General features: G+C 34.8%; 2 protein-coding genes across 8 annotated transcripts in view; both read right to left on the reverse strand.

The window, feature by feature from the left end:
• The window catches only part of LOC107468360 (nucleobase-ascorbate transporter 2), a 10274-nt gene extending 1866 nt beyond the window's left edge, over window positions 1-8408 (reverse strand). For 2 of the 4 annotated variants that reach the window (XR_008003725.1, XR_008003726.1), the window contains exons 1-13: window positions 8105-8408; window positions 7902-7999; window positions 7245-7421; window positions 6942-7042; window positions 6766-6841; window positions 6584-6643; window positions 6146-6330; window positions 5953-6049; window positions 5592-5737; window positions 5420-5511; window positions 5244-5321; window positions 4974-5134; window positions 4444-4712 (exon numbers count right to left, since the gene is read on the reverse strand). Coding sequence is in view for 1 of the 4 variants with exons in the window: in XM_016087638.3 (XP_015943124.1) it covers window positions 4500-4712; window positions 4974-5134; window positions 5244-5321; window positions 5420-5511; window positions 5592-5737; window positions 5953-6049; window positions 6146-6330; window positions 6584-6643; window positions 6766-6841; window positions 6942-7042; window positions 7245-7421; window positions 7902-7999; window positions 8105-8195 (1575 nt within the window). In the remaining 3 variants the exon portion in view is untranslated. Of the gene's footprint in view, window positions 1-4368; window positions 4713-4973; window positions 5135-5243; window positions 5322-5419; window positions 5512-5591; window positions 5738-5952; window positions 6050-6145; window positions 6331-6583; window positions 6644-6765; window positions 6842-6941; window positions 7043-7244; window positions 7422-7901; window positions 8000-8104 lie in introns of those variants that run through there. The other 2 variants (XR_008003724.1, XM_016087638.3) reach the window with 2 other exon arrangements.
• Window positions 8409-11645: 3237 nt separating this feature from the next.
• LOC107468344 (uncharacterized) lies at window positions 11646-15354 on the reverse strand. Of its 4 annotated transcripts, none has more exons than XM_016087614.3 (8): window positions 14727-15354; window positions 14579-14639; window positions 14062-14297; window positions 13484-13685; window positions 12479-12613; window positions 12271-12365; window positions 12061-12179; window positions 11646-11856 (listed from the first exon to the last, which is right to left on the reverse strand). In XM_016087614.3, exons 1-8 carry the CDS (start codon window positions 15159-15161, stop codon window positions 11790-11792), a joined length of 1350 nt encoding a protein of 449 aa, XP_015943100.1. In that variant the 5' UTR covers window positions 15162-15354; the 3' UTR covers window positions 11646-11789. The 4 variants fall into 4 exon arrangements, 2 of the variants coding, with proteins under 2 accessions (XP_015943100.1, XP_015943102.1); XM_016087616.3 differs by having other exon boundaries at window positions 11646-11979; XR_001587974.3 differs by having other exon boundaries at window positions 11826-11856; window positions 12061-12197.
• Window positions 15355-18449: the final 3095 nt, after the last annotated feature.

Below are 18449 nucleotides of genomic sequence, written 5' to 3' on the forward strand. Positions count from 1 at the left end.
GAATATTCATTGGATGGTTTAGATATCTTTAGTCCTTCAGGGACTTTCATATAGATATCTCGATCTAATGAGCCGTATAAGTAGGCTGTTACCACATCCATTAAATGCATATGCAGTTTATGATATGCAGATAAACTGATCAAATAACGCAATGTTATCGCATCCACTACAGGGGAATACGTTTCTTCATAATCTATACCAGGCCTTTGTGAAAAACCTTGTGCCACAAGTCGGGCTTTGTAGCGCACTACTTCATTTTTCTCATTTCGTTTTCTCACAAATACCCACTTATATCCAACAGGTTTTACATCTTCAGGTGTACGGACTACAGGTCCAAAAACTTCACGTTTTGCAAGTGAGTCTAATTCAGCCTTCATGGCTGCTTCCCATTTTGGCCAATCATTTCTTTGTCGACATTCTTCAACTGATCTTGGCTCAAGATCCTTACTTTCATGCATGATATCTAATGCCACATTATATGCAAATATTTCATTGACAATTGTCTTATTCCGGTCCCATTTCTCTCCTGTAAAGACATAATTTATCGAGATCTCGTCATTTTCACAATTTTCAGGTACCTGAACGTCTTTTGGCGTTATATCAGAATTTTGGACAACTGCAGGTGTCTCTACTATGTCTTTTTCAACAGGAATATTATTTACCTCTTTTCTCTTTCGAGGATTTTTATCTTTGGAACCGACAGGCCTGCCACGCTTCTGGCGTGTATTTGCTTCCGTGGCTATTTGTCCTACTGGGATATCAATTCGAATTGGGGCATTTTCCGCCCTGCCACGCTTCTGGCGTGAATTTGCTTCAGTGGCTACTTGTCCTACTGGGACATCAATTCAAATTGGGGCATTTTCTGGTGATATATAAGATTTGGTTATCCTCTTTATATCGAAAAATGCATCAGGCAATTCATTTGTTATTCTTTGCAAATGTATAATCTTTTGAACTTCTAGTTCACATTGCCCTGATTTAGGATCTAAATGCATCAACGATGATGCATTCCAATTAAGTTCCTTTTCAGGAAGCTTATTCTCTCCCCCTAATGTTGGAAATTTTGATTCATCAAAATGACAATCCGCAAACCGGGCTTTAAACACATCACCAGTTTGTATCTCAAGATACCTCACTATAGAGGAAGAATCATATCCAACATATATCCCCAATTTTCTTTGGGGTCCCATTTTGGTGCGATTAGGTGGTGCAATGAAAACATATATCACACACCCAAATATTCTTAAATGGGAAATATTTGGCTGCTGGCCAAATGCTAATTGCATAGGAGAGAACTGATAGTAACTCGTTGGCCTCAAACGAATAAGTGCTGCGGAATGTAAAATAGCATGCCTCCAAATCGAAGTTGGGAGATTTGTTCTCATAAGTAAGGGTCTAGCAATCAATTGGAGGCGTTTAATAAGTGATTCTGCTAACCCATTTTGTGTGTGAACATAAGCTACTGGATGTTCAACACTTATTCCATTAGCCATACAATAAGCATCAAAAGCTTGGGAAGTAAATTCACCAGCATTATCAAGACGAATTGCTTTAATTGGATTTTCTGGAAATTGTGCTTTTAATCGAATAATTTGAGCCAGTAATCTCGCAAACGCCAGGTTGTGAGAAGATAATAAGCACACATGTGACCATCTCGAAGATGCGTCTATCTCTTGGGTCCTGAGATCTGCCGGTTTCCATTTTAATTTCTTTGATCGAATGCTTCTCCAAGTTCATTTTCATTTTCGTTTTAGATCCGGTTAATTTGAGTCCATCTTCTACTCTTCTACTGTTTGATTTTACTTTTCTCTGTTTAATTTCTGCAATCCCAATTCCCAATTCCTTTTATAATTCAAGTAATTTACATTTCTTGCACTTTAAGTTTTAGTCATTTACATTTCTTGCAATCTAAGTTTCTACAATTTATATTACTTGCACTTTAAGATTCAGCTTCTTTACTTCCTGTTCTCTTTAAATTACTGCAATTATCCCTCTTCCTTTTAAATTTCATGCAATTTAGCTTCTGCCGGATACAAATCACTCAAATCAACTCTTGTTTGCTTGACTAAATCAACCATTAAACTAAAATTGCTCAATCCTTCAATCCCTGTGGGATCGACCTCACTCCCGTAAGTTTTATTACTTGATGCGACCCGGTGCACTTGCTGGTGAGTTTTGTGTCGGATCGTTTTCCGCACATCACAAATTCCCGATAGAGGATCTTATTTCAGTGATGAAACTATGAGTAGTTTTAGAGAGATTGGAGACTATAGTGGCTAAGTCAAAGAGGCTCTGCCTAATAGTCTCTATATGTTGCTAAGAAGATGGGAATGGTTTATTATTAAACCTATTCTGGTTCTTCCACCTTGATTGTTATTGAAGCCTTGCTGAGGCTTCTATTGATCCCTCCAAGAAAAAGTTGGAATGATTCCTCCATGATGGGTTGTAGGTATTTTTATAAGTCTCATTGTTGGGATTTTTCAAATAGTTAACCTCATCTATCATGGGTTGATCTGGATCATATGCATCTCCTTCATAGGAGGCTTCTTGAGTGCTGTCAGCTGCAGCTTGTGATCCTGTCAGATGTTGGAAGATCATGTTGACCTGTTGGTCAGGATCTTATTCTGAGACAACATGGCATTCAGAGTATCAATCTCCAATACTCCTCTCTTCTGAGCTACCCTATTATTTACAGGACTCCTCTCAGAAGAGTACATGAATTGGCTGTTAGCAATCATGTCAATGAGTTCTTGTGCCTCTTTAGGCATTTTCTTCAAGTGAAGTGATCCACCAGCAGAGTGGTCTAAAGCCATCTTGGATAATTCAAAGAGACCATCATAGAAGATATCTAACATGGTCTACTCTGAAATCATGTTAGGGGGCACTTTCTGATTAATTGCTTGTAGCTCTCTCAGGCCTCATAGAGGGATTCACCCTCATTCTGCCTGAAGGTCTGTACTACCACCCTAAGCTTGCTCAGCTTCTGAGGTGGAAAGAACATGGTCAAGAATGCATTGACCACCTTTTCCCGAGATTCTAGGCTTTTCTTAGGCTGAGAATCTAGCCATAACCTAGCTTTGTCGCTTACAGCCAAGGTTCTGAAAACCGAACCGATCACCGAACCGTTCTAACTACTGGTTCACTGGTTTATAGGTTCAACCGGTTCGACCGTGGTTAAACCGAAAAAATCGTTTTATAATAAAATAATAAATAAAATATAAATAAACATGTTAAAATATAGTTATTGTTGTAAAATAAAAGATATATATAAAATAAAGATGTATAAATAGAAGACTCTATTATTAAAATAATTAGCTCAATAATAATTTATGTATATATAATAATATTATATGTTGTAATGTGTATATATATACAAAGATAGAAAAAAGTATTAAAAATAAAGAGAGAGAGAATTGCATTTGTTTATTGTTACTATCTCAATATAATAAAGATAGTTAATATTGCTATTAATATTATATGTAAAGAGTAATAGAAAATAGAATTTAAAATACTTATAAAATAAAAGAAGAGAAAGAATTGTAGTACAAATATAAAGAGAAGAATATTTGATTGTAACATAAAGAGGGAATAGATTTCTTATTACTTATCACAATATAATAGAAACTTATATATTTACTACTTTGATATATTAGAAGCGTATTAAGAGGGAGGAGAAAGTATAAAGAGAGGAAGAGGATTTTATTGCTATGTAAAAGCATACGATGATGCTTGCTATTTATACATGAAGAATGATACCACTTTCAACTTTCATTTATTTCCATTTGTCTTGTAAATGGATTCATTTCAAACATTTTCAAACTACATTTAATATAGTCATCCTTAGTAAATAGAGTTTCATAGGAAATGGGCATCCACATCAGTACTTATCACAACAAATTAGATGTATTTCATCAAAGCTAATTCACATTCATTTATACTTGAAACTATAACAAAATGAATACTTTTTTTTTCAAGAACTTTACTTGGTTCAAGGAAGTCTTTTTACCAGTCAAAGACTGAAAATTTAAAGCTTTTACAGTTTCTTTTTGTTAAAAGTTTTTGACAGTAAATAAGTAAATTCCAATAGATCAAAGTCAAGCAAGAAGCTGACTTGCTTAAATTATAAATTAAAAAAAAAAGTTAAAAATGAAATACTTGTAAGACTGATATAGGATGGCTTATTGGATTTTATTTTTTATTTTAGCTTTAATGAGTGTAGAGTGCTAATACAGAATTTCTCTCAGAATTTTATCCAAGTTAATCTTTTAATGTTTGCTAATTTAAAACTTAATTCGAACTAGTAGTTTATCATTTCAATCTTCTTGACTTGCTTTAACAACTCTTTCCAAAATAGGTGAGAAAGAGGTCTAAGATAAACTGACAATAATTTACTTCACAAAAATTTTCAGTAATACACAATTGTCACACCAAAACATATACAACCCTCTGGGAATGATGCTTTTCCTTTTACATCTTCCTTTTAAGATAGAACTTTCTTCTTAAGATGGAGGGAAAAACCGGTTGAGGTTGAAAGGGAGGGTGTAGAATTCTTCATTCCTGGTATCTCCTTTGAATGATCTAAACTTGGCCCACCATGGCATTCCTCTATCCTTTCCACTATCCTTGTAATCAAGTGTGTTGTCCAAGAATGCAGCAATAATCAATGCAACACTTGGTGAAGAGAAGAATATAGTATTAAGGAAATCATTAAACTGAAAAAAGAAAACAAAGGAATGAGAATTAGTAACATTTCTCATAAAGAATGACATGCTTTTAGGTTGTGTCAAGCACAAGCCATCACAAATAGAAGCAGAAGATGCATAGCTAGAACAGAAATCTTCATGACAGTATTTAGTTCATGTCAATATATCACCATGATAGCACTTAGTTAATGTTTTGAGAAGACAACTTTCAAATTTTCAAGTCTCTGGACAATTTTTAATATAATAATATGGATGGAAAAACAGACTCACCCATCTAGCCTTTGTATGAGTAGGTCCATGAAGGGCCTTGGCAGTGTATTCTCTGAAATACTCAGGAATGGAAAGTCCTAAGAAAAGGGCAACACCAGTAATAAAGAGGTTCCTCAATGAGTTCATGTTAGTGAACTGCAGAAATGATAGTCCCACAGAAGCTGAAACATACAAAGAGCAATTGTCATCAAAAGATAGACGAATGAAGCATAGATAGGCTCCAACAAAATCGAAGGTGAAATGAATTAAACGGTTATAGCTTATACTCACCAACAAGACCAAATAGAATGCAGTGTGCAGCTGCAAAAATAGGTAAGGGTATTGATGCAAAGAAAGCTCCAAATTTTCCTGAAGAGGTATATTGTGCTTTGTAAGTAAAAATCATGAAATAAACTGTCAAAGTAAATTTAGTTAAGACTAATGTTGCCCCACAGTTTACTACTCACCTAACATTGAGAAGAATATCATAAAGCCAGCTGAAATTTGAATGACCCTTCGACTTCCAACGCGAGTGCTTCCAAGGAGTCCCACATTCTCTCTGTCATGATCCTAGGAGAATCAAATTTGTGTCCTATAATAGTGAAACTGGAAACTAGGAACATGAAGAATTGCACTTACACAGAAACTGATGAACCAGTTGCTGTTCCAAAAAGTCCATTTAGCAGTATTCCAATTCCCTGCCAGCCAATACCACGGCTTAGAACATGTGAAGGAGGTGGTGTTGCACTTGCCAGTCTTGATGCACCTTTGTATGCCCCAGTTGACTGTGAAAGGTTTTTCCTAATTTAGTTAGTCAACTATGAAGCTCGAGTATTGATATAGAATATGAACATGATATTAGAAATTCCAAGACATCATAAAGCTTTAGTAGAACATAAATCACAAACTTTAACTACAAATGAGGAACACGAATTGAAGTATTAATATAAATTGTTAAGAGTCGAATTTCGGTATGAACTGTCATCTTTAAATACAATACCTCAATTAAGGAGACTAAAACTGCAGCTGTCATTGCAAAAGCATGACCAACATTGAATGTAGGAGCACCCCACTCAAGAGGGTATGGGATCTTTATCCTGCAAGAAACAATGTTCAAGAGTTAATGGCAATTGCTCATCAAGCTTCTCATTGCAACTAATTTCTAATGTGGGAGAGATGTTTTATGCACTAACCATGGAGCAGAAGAAATAAGATTGGCTCTGTCTGTTCTGCAATTATGTTGGGTTAGTTCCGGGCGGTGTTTGTATGCTCCACTTGCTGTTAAGAGATGTGCATATGCCCAAATGATGGTGGTTGATATAAGTAGTGCAAACCTCTCTAGTATTGGTATTTGTCTGGTATGGAAGCTTTTCAAGTACTGCATAATGAAAATATTGTAACACAATTATTATTCATGTCATAGGGGTTCGACTATATTTTTATGTTGGTTGCCGAAGACCTAACACAACCTTCCTCCTTTATCCGGGCTTGGGACCGGCTATGTACCGCAAGTGTAACATAGGCGGAGTTTTTGTAACACAAATATTGTAACACAATTATTATACTTTACCAAATTCGAATGTATAGAAAATACTCTACATTGACATAATGAAATTGAATTTGAGTAGTACCTGAGAGAAGGCTACAAACAGAACTAACATGGGAATTCCAATCTCAACACAATGTCCAACCTGAAAGAAGATTCAAAACAACAAACAATGTTAGACAGAAAGAGAGAGTCTTAAATTTCTTGTATAGTCAGATAACAAGTACTGTTGACACATGAGTTATTGTTATATATATATATATATACCACAGGGAAACCTCGGTCAAATAATCCAAAACCAACTAATGCAATCACTGGAGCCATTCCAAGTGGACTGAAAAACCTGAAAGAAAAGAGGAAGGATAATACAGTAATGATATAAAAGCTTCATTCTTCAAATACAAGAATATCTATGCGTTTCATATAGAAGAATTTTTACCAACCTAGAACAAATGGCCCATAATTGACTAAAACCCAAAATAATTTGTATACTTGATGCTACTATCATTGCACCTTGGACTGCTCTCATTGTGTTAAGAAATCTCTGGAAATCAATGAAAGAGTATTAATTTATGCAGACATGGAGCATAGACATGATAAATTCAAGGCAAATTTCAAATTTGAATGCTTAAACTCACATTTTAAAGGAACTAAGATATAATTTCAACATAATAAATAGGACCATCAACTTATAAATGAACTTAAGGGAAAAACATTATGACCAAAGAGTAGAGACATGTACAAACCAAATGAGGGTCCTGTATCTTCACAAGTGATGAATCATGGATTATAGATATAATGGGGACCATGTATGCATAAGATCCTCCTACCACTGTTGGTAACCGGGTTCCAAAGAGTGTCTGTAGCAATGTATTAATCCCTTCAACAAAAAGCAGTGTCTGAATCACCCTAACTTTATCATCCTGAACCGTTGTATGAAACATCAATTCCCCATTTAGGCCAATGCAGACGAAAAATAAGCCAACGTAATTTCATTTTCAGTCTATACAAAATTTTCTCTTCTGTGGGGCCCAACCAGCTCAATGAGTCAATTTTGATTTAGCAGATGATGACAAAATCCAAATATATAATTTCAATACAATGAAAAACTGGACAAAAAAGAAAGAAAAAACTTTACTTCCTAGGGATTTCCTGATATCAAATAATATCATCAGAAATTCAGAATAAGAAAAGCCTGTAAAGCATATTTAATGCAAATTTTAAAAGTGTTTATAACTAATATACACTTTTTTAACATTAAAAATGAGAATGAGTAGTTGTAAGTGCAACTGAAGCAGGGAAAAAATGTGCCCAAGCACACAAGAAGTTCTCAGAATAAATACAAAAAATGAAGTTTTGAAGATGCAGAAAGAAAAAAGAGTTGGAAGCATGGAATGGCTTACATCACTTCCTCCCATCAGAGGCACAAGGAATGAAGGAATCATGACAGCAGTTCCTAAAGCCAGAATATAATGCTGGAAACCAAGAGCTATTGACTCCACTGTTAACAGTTTAGAAGCAAATATATGACTGTCACGGAAAACCAAAATGGTCACAGAAACTGAAACTGAAAATGTAGTTGAGGAAAGGTGAAAGCTTTGCATACCCCAAGATGGGTTTGAGTCTATACAGTACTCCAAGCCTTGAAGCTGGTCCATTGGTGGGTGGTTTATCTCTTCTGGCTTAGAAGCTTCCATGATCTCTGACACAGCTTGTAACTCTTCTCTTCCTCAAAAACCTTGTTGCTAATGATGGACAAAAAAGAAGAACAGCTTGAGAGAGAGAGACAGAGAACTAGATGAAAATGTGAGAGAACTGAGGGAGTGGAAGAGAATGCAGTAGTGTAGTAGAGTCAATGTATGAACTATGAAGTTGAATAGCAGAAAGAAAAGAGACTAGATAGAGAGAGAGAGAGAGATGAGACAGAGAAAAGAGAGAGAATGCGCAGTTGAAGTCTTGAAGAGACACAGAGAGTAGTTAGTGAGAACTGAGAACACAGCACAGCAACTGAGTAACAAGAGAAATTGCACTGTCTTCAACACTTCAATACATCACTTTACTTTTGATTTTTATATTAGTAGTTAATAATTAATAAAATAAATGATCATTTGTATCCATAAAAGATGAAAATTCTGATATAAGTATTCAACATTAGATACAAACTAAATTTGTATCACGCAAGATGTCTCTATGTGACAAAAGTACTCTACATGCACTCCAATCCTCCAAAAGACAGGATATTTTTGTCACACGAAAATACAAATTCAGTTTCAATTTAATATGATACATATGTCAGCATTTTTATCTTTCATAAATACAAATGGTCATTTATTCGTAATTAATAAAAAAAGACTAAATTACTTTCCTTTTATACGCACGCACGTACGTCTTGGTATCTTACACCGAATTGATTTATTCTTCTAGTGATAAAGACAACAGTGAAGAGTGAGCTATTTTTTTGGTAAACAAAGTGTGTTTTATTTCAATATAGAAAACAAAAATATGGAGTTATGCTTTGTGTTATCTAATAATGTTCTGTGGTCGAGGAAAACAATCCACAAAATCTGGAGTTATGCTTTGTGATAATAAGGCCTTGAAGCTTGTCATATTCTTATTATTTTATTTAAATATATGTAATGCTGTGCACTTAAATTATTAAAACGCTAAGCATGTTAAAGGAAGTTAAAAATACAAATAAAATTAAATCAACAAACTTTTGTTAGAGAATATCCAAAGCACTTTAATTTGTCTGCATTGACATGTACCTTTAAATAAATATTTGAGAAAAGGATAAATAGATTCTTGACTTTTTTATCAGTAGATATCTAAGTTTTCGAAAATTTAAAAATACATTTAAGTCTAATATTTTTAAAATCTAGACATATTAATCCCTTATGTTCACTTGGGTCTATCAGATTCAACGAAAAAATCATATGTGACTCCTGTTGTACTGACCTGATTGATACAGATATATACATGAGAGAGTTTTTAAAATTAAACAAATTAGATTCAAGGATCGATATATCCAAATTTTGAAGAGATAAAAATTAAATATATTTTTAAATCCTCAAATACTTAAATATCTACGTACCAAAAAATCATTTGTCCTTTTCTTTAAATATTTATAGAGGAAATTTTGATTGATGAAGAGAGGTAGCAAGTGACATTTATTTTCTCAAGAACTATGATGTGTTTGCATCCCTCATCATGAAAAAGGTAATAGACCTAGTAAGCCATCTTTATGAAGGGAAATATGATGCATCCTATGTTATCTATCTCTAGAGGCTTCATTTCCTTAGTATATGTATATCCCATTAACAACCAAGAAATCATTACTAAGTCATAAAAGGAACAACCTTAGTGCTAGCTTTGTGACAATAATATTAATTAAGAAAAGAAATGTAAGATTCTATTATTTTATATGAAGAGAAACACTTTTTTTTCTTTTTCTTTCCTTTTTCATGCAACTTTCTATGAATGGGCCTGGCTAATTAGTGAAAAGAAGCAAGAAAATGACGATTCTGAGGAGTTTATATATGTGGATGCTGACCAAAAGTGTTTGATGGTTGAATTGAATGGAAGCCGAAGTTGCCAGATAATATCACAAATGAACAAGATTGGAATGTTGAATAGATGTTGATATAAGGATCTTGCAATGAATATGGCATATGGGGTCCCCTACCTAGTAAAATGCTCTGATGCATTAAGTTAAATTTGGTGTATATTATATCAAAATAATATAATTTGTATGATTTCACTTCACTAATTTGTATGGTATCTCTAACATTAAAATGGTTTGTTCTTGGTACATTTTCGTATCACATGGCAAAAGTCGAATTTGACTTTCAGCTTTCCACAAAAAGGTGTTTTTATGGTGTCTAAATTTTAGACATAAAATTCAAAAATAAAAGAATAAATCTCATTTTTTTTCTATTTTTACTTTTAAATACAAAAATTATAGGCACCATCCCCCAAAGAAAAACAAACAATAAAAGATGCAATGCAACCGTGATTGATTCCGTGAACTGTTTCCGTATAAGGTCCCACATGCATAGTACATCAAAATGAGGCAATGTTAGGAACCAATGGACAATTTCATGCATCCACCCAATAACGACAACAAAAAGCTTGGCTGCACAAAGCATCATTTAATATTTTAACCAACATCATTAGTGTTAATCATTATTTTGAAAAAAAAAAAGATATATTATTCACTAAACAACTTCACATTATATTTAAGGTGGTCAGGTCATATTTAATTATGGTAAAAACACGAGTGTAGGAAGGTGAGTTTCATGAATGAAGGAATAGCTGGAGAGCAGAAAGCAAGTGGCACATTTTCAACTGGACTGCACCCCAAGTCCAACCTCGTTTCCCGTAAAATGTATTTACTGTTTATTTATTTATTTGCCCAATTACTGCAACCAATGATTCACTCCAACCACCTCTGAGCTCGGTGCCACCAACACTTTCTAGCTTCTTAATATCGGGTAGCGGTTTTTATTAACAGAACAATATTATGAATTTAACTAACACGTGAATATAACATTGTTTAAGGCAGGCTGAATATTATTACTATCAACCCCTACATTCTATAAAAGAAACACCTGAGTTCGCACTTCTAACGGTATGGAATAATGTTAAGCATAACTTTACTAATAATTTGTAATGCCTCCCACGGAAAACTAAATCCATGCTCCTAAATTAAATTTGGAACTTTGTTATCCTTAACAAACATCTAATATTCATGTTAACAAGAGGCATCATTCTTGGGTGTTGAGATAACATCAACACAATAATAACTAGAAAACATACATTATCAAGTCAATCATAAGTCGTAACCGAGTTCTTCATTTGTCATATTTTTTCTTCTTCAATACAATAGCCGATAAATTTACTAGTCCAGAATACATTTTTTACTTCAAACTAAATTTTACTCAAGTTACAAATACATTCAGCATAGAGACATATTTGAGCCCAAACCTAGATTCATGTACATATCTAGTACAAAGTTCACGACGAATATGAAAAAACTATTGGAGTAAACTGATGACAAAGGTAGTCAACTAATAAAATTAGGAAGCATTAAACCAATTAATTTCTGCACTGCTACATAGATTAAAATTTAAAAAGGCATCAAAGCATGCTTCAGTAAAAAAATTCCTTCCATTCTAAAAAATATACAGTGCCAGTGATCATTGCCAAAGTTGATTAACAGACAAAAATGTTATGCTGAAATATGTTCAACCCACAACTTTTTAGTTATACACAGTCTTAGTAAAATCGATGGTTCACGATCTTATCTCCGACCTCTTTTCAGTAGATCTTTTCACCTCTGCCTCTCGCCGTTTTTGCTGCCTGCTCAACAAAAACACCCGTCACTGTATCAATCACATGTTGTCTTCTCTTGTTAGTTTTGTGGCTCTCTCTCTCTCGTTAGCTTTCATATGTCATCTATTCTAGTCCCCCCTCCTCTCTCCTCTATATGATTGAACAAATGCCAAACTGGAATCAAGATACATAAATACAACGCATAAAATTCAAGGTTGTTTATGTACTTACACAAATAGCATGTACCCACTGCCAGCATTAACAGCAGATAGAATTGCTGCATGAGCCCCAACAGTGGATACAGAATCCTGCCCCACAGAGGGCAGAGGATTTTTTCGATCACCATCCACCTGGAACAAAATCATTCACTAAAATTTTGTTAGCACAATGAGCCAATTAAGAATGTCCCTGAAGTTGCAGTTGCAAAGTTTAGATGAATACCTTATCCCATTTTGATTTTTTGTTCTGTCTACCATCCCGATTAATAGAGTCAGCTATAGGTGGCACCAAACCACTTGCAGCCACAGCAGAACCACCTGTGCAAAAACAATATCATAAAAGCACTATAAGATAACATCATAAATATATGAAAAATGACACCTAAGAAAAAGCTTCACTATTGCACAAAACATCTAGAAGGTTTCTGGACCTGCAACAGGCAAGCCAATTCTGGGAGCACCTGCTGCTACAATTCCCGGTTGTGTTCCCCCAGCGATAAATTCCATCTTCTGTGCTTTCTTCTTCTCATGTTCTTTCCTTTCACTTTCACGCCTCATGTCAGCCTCTGTTTGTTCATTTAAGGCACCGAAAAACAAATAGAAGTTAAAAATAGAAAAACCAGTATTTGCTGCAAAATCAAGAGAAATAAAATAGATGAGATTGGAAAAATATTAAAAACAGATGCTCAGAGAGGGAAGCCAAAATATAGACATGCCAAGAACTAAAGCCTAAACCTAGCAAATATTCAGTTTGCCAAGTCAAGACCAAGAAAAATTGACAACCAAAAAAATAATAGAGAAATCTAGAAGGCCTCATCTCTTGAAGTTAACATTACATACTTAATCTGATAAAATTATACTTCATCAAGAGTATCATAATTACTATAAAAGGTAGTGCTGCATTGCAGCCCAAAAGATAACCTCTAATGTATTTGTAGTGCAAGCAAAACACATTCTGACAGTTAAAAAAGGATTTTAACATCATTAAATACTTTAAACACACTGCCAGCTTGGAATAAACAACCTATTATGGCCTAACACGCAAGCCGTCGGAACCAACAAATGTAGACAGACATCTACAGACCAAGGTAACCAATAGCAGCAAAATGAGCAGATGCGCCAAGGTTTTTAGTAGTGCAGATTTATAGTATTGATAACAAGTAGTTGACTTTTAAGAACTAATGTGTATCAGAGATTATTTACAGGGTATCTACAATCTTGGGTGCACTGCCGCTCTATGATCTGCTATACCATCATAGCATCTTTGCGGTTTGTTCACTCAGCTGCACCATGCCACTATCACAGCTTAACTACTATGGTCCAGACAGTAAAATAGTATGCATGATAAATTTAACAAAATCATGGAAAAGAGTAAAATGTAGACTAACATGGCAAATAACAGTCAGGAAATAAGGAGAGAAGCAGCAGTTACTGACCAATTTCATCATAGAAGTCGCTTGAATCATATCCATGAGGGTCAAATACATCTTTACTGAAGCAAGATCCTATTTGGTCAATTTCTTGATACCTCACTGCATGCAATAAGAAGTCAGGATTTCGATAGTTCTTTCTGTTGCGAACTTCGGCATTAAAACTTTTTCCAGCCTTCTTATACTCCAAGAACTTATTTATTTTTCTCTGCAATCGAAAAAGAATCTGTAATTACAGAATTACAGCCAACTTTTAAGGGATAGTACTGAGAAGAGAAGGGGGCATCCACTAGAAAATATTAATGTCTAGATAGTATAAAACTGAGGTAAAAGATCTACAAAATAGAACCCTCTAATTATTAACAGAAGGTATTTGATTGAGGCAAATAGAAACCATGGATTGCTAAATCAATACCAAAGAATGCTCTTGCTCAAAAAATTGAGGGAACTTACAATTAAATCCAACATCAAACCAGCACACAAGACAAGCTAAGTGATTTACTTAACTTATTGAATGCTACTTTACAATCTATTAAAATGGTATTCAACTGTTGATAATATTCAAATGCTGTAACAAAACTTACTTGCAGTTCCTCTGAGCATTTTGCTTTTGGTGGAGGAGGGAGAAATTTATCCAATGGGTCTTCAGCTTTTTGCTCATCTTGACCTGCTTCTCCAGGTTCTGCATCATCAGGTCCAATCATGGCATCATCATTCATTGTATCAGATTTCAACTGCTCAGATAATTGAGGAGTGTTTGCTTGATTGCTAGGTGTCATAACGTGAACTGCTCCAGATGGTGTTCTATCTAGCAAATCACCTGCAATTACATGTTACAGAGGGTAGTAAGTTAGAGGCAGGAGAAATGAACATGTAGCAAACTAGCAATTGTACTGTATTTGAATAAAAATTAAATCAAGCAATATCATCTTCTCAAGACTGAAATTCGAATACAGGATTGCTACTCTTCCCATCCCAAATTACACCGCATTCTAAGCATGAGTTAAATGCATAAAGATGCATTTCAATCACGATTTATCATAAGTATCATACAAGTTTCATCGGATTTCAATCATCATTGTAATATCATATTTCACTTACCATTGGTCAAATTAAGCTGGTCCCCATACATGACTCGAACACTACCTCCTATCTCTCCTTCCTGCAATCATTGGCAACAAACACACCCATCATTCTCACTTCCAAAAAAACCGAAGAGAAAACATAAGATTCTACAAAAGGAGTGTACCTCAGGCTCAGGTGACATTGCAACTTCGTCATGGCCATAGTCCACTATAGTAAGCTTTCCTCTCCCGCTCCTCGTCGAATCCGACGGCAGCACCGCTACCCCTCGTTGATCTTGCGGCGGCGAAATTACCATGTTTGTGTTAACACGCTGCGGCGTTGGAGTTCCAAACCTGCGCTTCTCCGCCGGCGTGGACACCTCGTCCGCAACTCCCTCGTTACTTGAATCAATCCCTGCCATTCTATCCGTGTCGGTGGCGGTCAAATTTACCTCCGCAGCGAATCCTCCGGCGGCGGCGTCCTCGTTCTGCTCGTGGCGCATACCTATCTCTTGGTTATCTTCTTCATCTTCTTCGGCGTCCTCCATATCGTCGTCTCCGTCGTCGTTGTACATGGACAATAAGGCTATACCTTCAGATTGCTTCTTCTTGGATGCCATTGGCAGAAGCTAGGGTTCCGGCGAGGGAACAAATGAAGGGCTTGTTTCCTGTGAAGGGTTGAAATCGAGTGACAGGGAAGTGTTGTTGAGCTGCGAGTGAAGGGAATTTGAGACGAGAAAATTGGAATTAGGAGGGAACCAGAAAAGATGGAAAAAGGTTGAATCAGGAAGAACCAAAGAAAGACTCAACACAGATGCAAATGATGAATCGAAATTCGAAAACACAGGGGTTCCTTTTTTTTTCTATGGGTGGGCCGGTCAGACCCGACCCGATCAAACCGGTGTTTCTTGTTCTTGGTGTAAGAATCAATATTGGAGTTTAGCCCAATATAATGAACCCATTTTCTTTCAGCCTGGACAATGAGCCCATTTTTAAACAATCTCAACTAACAAATCCTTTGGGCCTGAGAGCCTATAAACTGACAACAGCAACAAAAAAAATGTTAGAAGCAATCCAGTTATTATGATCCCCTGGTTAAATAATAAAATAAAAGGCTAGTGCTAGGGAGCCAATGGTTTAAGTGTACAATATACCAATCATCTCAAAAATTTCAGTTGATGAAAAAAAGTAACATTAATGATTATATCTCTAATATTTCTTAAATCTCTATTGTACACATTGTACAAACATTCCATTGGCTCCCTATACTTTCTCTAAAATAAAAACCAACTTGGGTTGGTCGAATGGTCAGCTCACAAGTCCGTTTAAGCAAGTGTCGAGAGTTCGAATCTCGCCTTGTGCATGCAGCAACCCATTGGCCAGCGACAGACCCTTAAATGGAGCTCAGATCCGCGACGAATTAGTCTTTAACCTGTCGAATTAGGGGAATACCGTGAGAAATCAAAAAAAAATTAAAAAAAATGTATGGTTCTAACTTCTAATGCTTCCATGTATATATCCCTCGGTTCCTATTTCCTAATAATTATTTAACTCCTTCTCTTATAATATTTGTATGATAACCACTAAAATCAATCATAAAAATAAGAATATATCTTAAAATACAAAATACATATTAAAAATAAGTTAAATTATACATACACATATACTTATACCCAAATATACGTTAAATCTATCGCTTTATATATGGATGGAGTTAGGATGAATTAAATGACCACAAGATTTGTATTACCCAACTCCATCAGTTATGTACATACATGTAAGAATACTAGAAGCACACCCTTTTGTCTCTACTTTAAGGTCTAAAGGATTTGTGGAATACGGAACTAACTCAATTCTTACTGACAAGGACGGAAATCTAAATCTATCTCTGGACACAATAACAGCTTTAATCGAAACCATTACTGAGTTTTCAAATAGGGTAAGCTCAAAAACAACATTAAACTTTCAGCAAAATAGTAAAGTGACAATAATAACCATGACTCATATTTGTAGCAATATTGGCAACACTTGTGTAAAAGCTAAAGGTAAAAGAAACTGAAAAAGCATCCACATAACGTGTGTTGCAAGAAATTTAATTAGAACCAATAGTAGAAATTTTTCTTGTGATTTATAACATTGTCATGGCTACTATAGTATTTCACTATTTCACTAGTTATAATAAGCCGATCATGCAGAAAGAATATCTTGGTAGAAAAAATGTTATCCAACTTTTTATTTATAAAGTACGAAATAGACAAGGAACGTGGAAGCTAAGGTTTTACATTTCTCTGTGTCAGCCTAATTTAATTTATTAGCATTAATGGGATGGGACTATTGTAATTGTAATGTCAGGCTCAAGAATTTTCATCCATCATGTGGATAAGAAAAACGCGGAAATATAGCAGCTGGCAGACCAACTTTGAATTGAAGCAGCTGCAAGTAAAGTTGATATTGACGTGCACCTTATAAGCTTGCTCATGCAGATAATACAAATCCGTTTCTTCATCACCATGCATATATACACACATTGTATTAAAATAATGTTAAAGGTATCATAAAGATTTAAAGTTTGAAACAAGAGTAGGATAATTACATCAAAAGTTAAAGATAATGAAATCAGGATTAAAACCTTAATACTTCCCTTTAATTTATGTCACATTGTAAAGATATATAAAAGAGAAAATTATGTACTGCAATATACTATTGTAAATAATTATTAGGAGAAGATATAAGTGGTATAAAACATCAAAGATCAAAGTGTTATAGTCCACAGTATGTTATTGTTCCCATCAAAACCAGATTCGGATTGAAATCTAAGCATGAGAGACTCGCTGGGGGCATTAACTCTGAGGAGGAACACAAGAGGCATTAACGAACTTAACCAACGTAGAACACCTTCTATGTCTCTAGGTAATTAATTAATTGTGACTAGAATAAGAAGAAATAATATGATAGAAAATAGAATAATGCATAGTAAATGGAGCTTTTAAATTAAATATATAGTCCTATTAACAAGTGTCCTAAAGTATTAGTTATTGATATTAGAAAATAGTATTTTTTATGAAATATTTTTTTTCCAAAAACATTTTACAAATTGAGCTAATGGCCTAAGCATACAATGTATACAATGGATTAAATCTTTGGTATATGAATAAAATGAACATCCCATACTATCCAGAATAACCATTCAGATACCAAGATAATAAACATCTCATGTTCGGATCTAGAACTCTAATTCCATGTCATAAAACCACTCACCCTAAAAGCGTAACCTAATAGGACAATGTAACACTAATAGTCATATCTCTAATACTTTCTAAACATCTATTGTACACATTGTACGCTTAGGCCATTGGCTCCTATACTTTCTCTTTTTATAATCATCACTACTTTCCATTTGTTAGTAGGTAGACAACTGATTACCCGAGTTTTTTTCATTGTGACAAAGGTCATCATAGAATACAAAAAAATGCATATGTTAGCTCAACAATCTACTATTACAAATATCACTTGAATAATTCATGCAGAACAGAACACTACATTGAAATTTTCTATGTGTTGGTGATCTTTTTCCATATTGGCAATAATGTGTGAAAGATCCCTCAATGAGATAAGTCAATCGAAATCATTCAAAACTTGACATCTTAAGCATGCTAAAATAATCAAAGCAATACGAGATCCCATGTCACTCATTGACCCACGTTGATGGAATTAACGTACAAGAGTATGTAGACAAATCAAAAATAGAATAGCCTTAATTACCTACCATAAAATCAAAGGTCACTCAAATTAACACTATTTAAAGAGCCACAACCTGGTCCTAGCCATGACGGTATAACACACAACGCACATGGTTCTCCTTTATTTTCTATAATAAAGCAAAAAACTACTCACAAGCAGCAAATAGT

Source organism: Arachis duranensis, chromosome 10 (genome assembly GCF_000817695.3).
Source record: "Arachis duranensis cultivar V14167 chromosome 10, aradu.V14167.gnm2.J7QH, whole genome shotgun sequence".
NCBI classification, from domain to species: Eukaryota; Viridiplantae; Streptophyta; class Magnoliopsida; order Fabales; family Fabaceae; genus Arachis; species Arachis duranensis.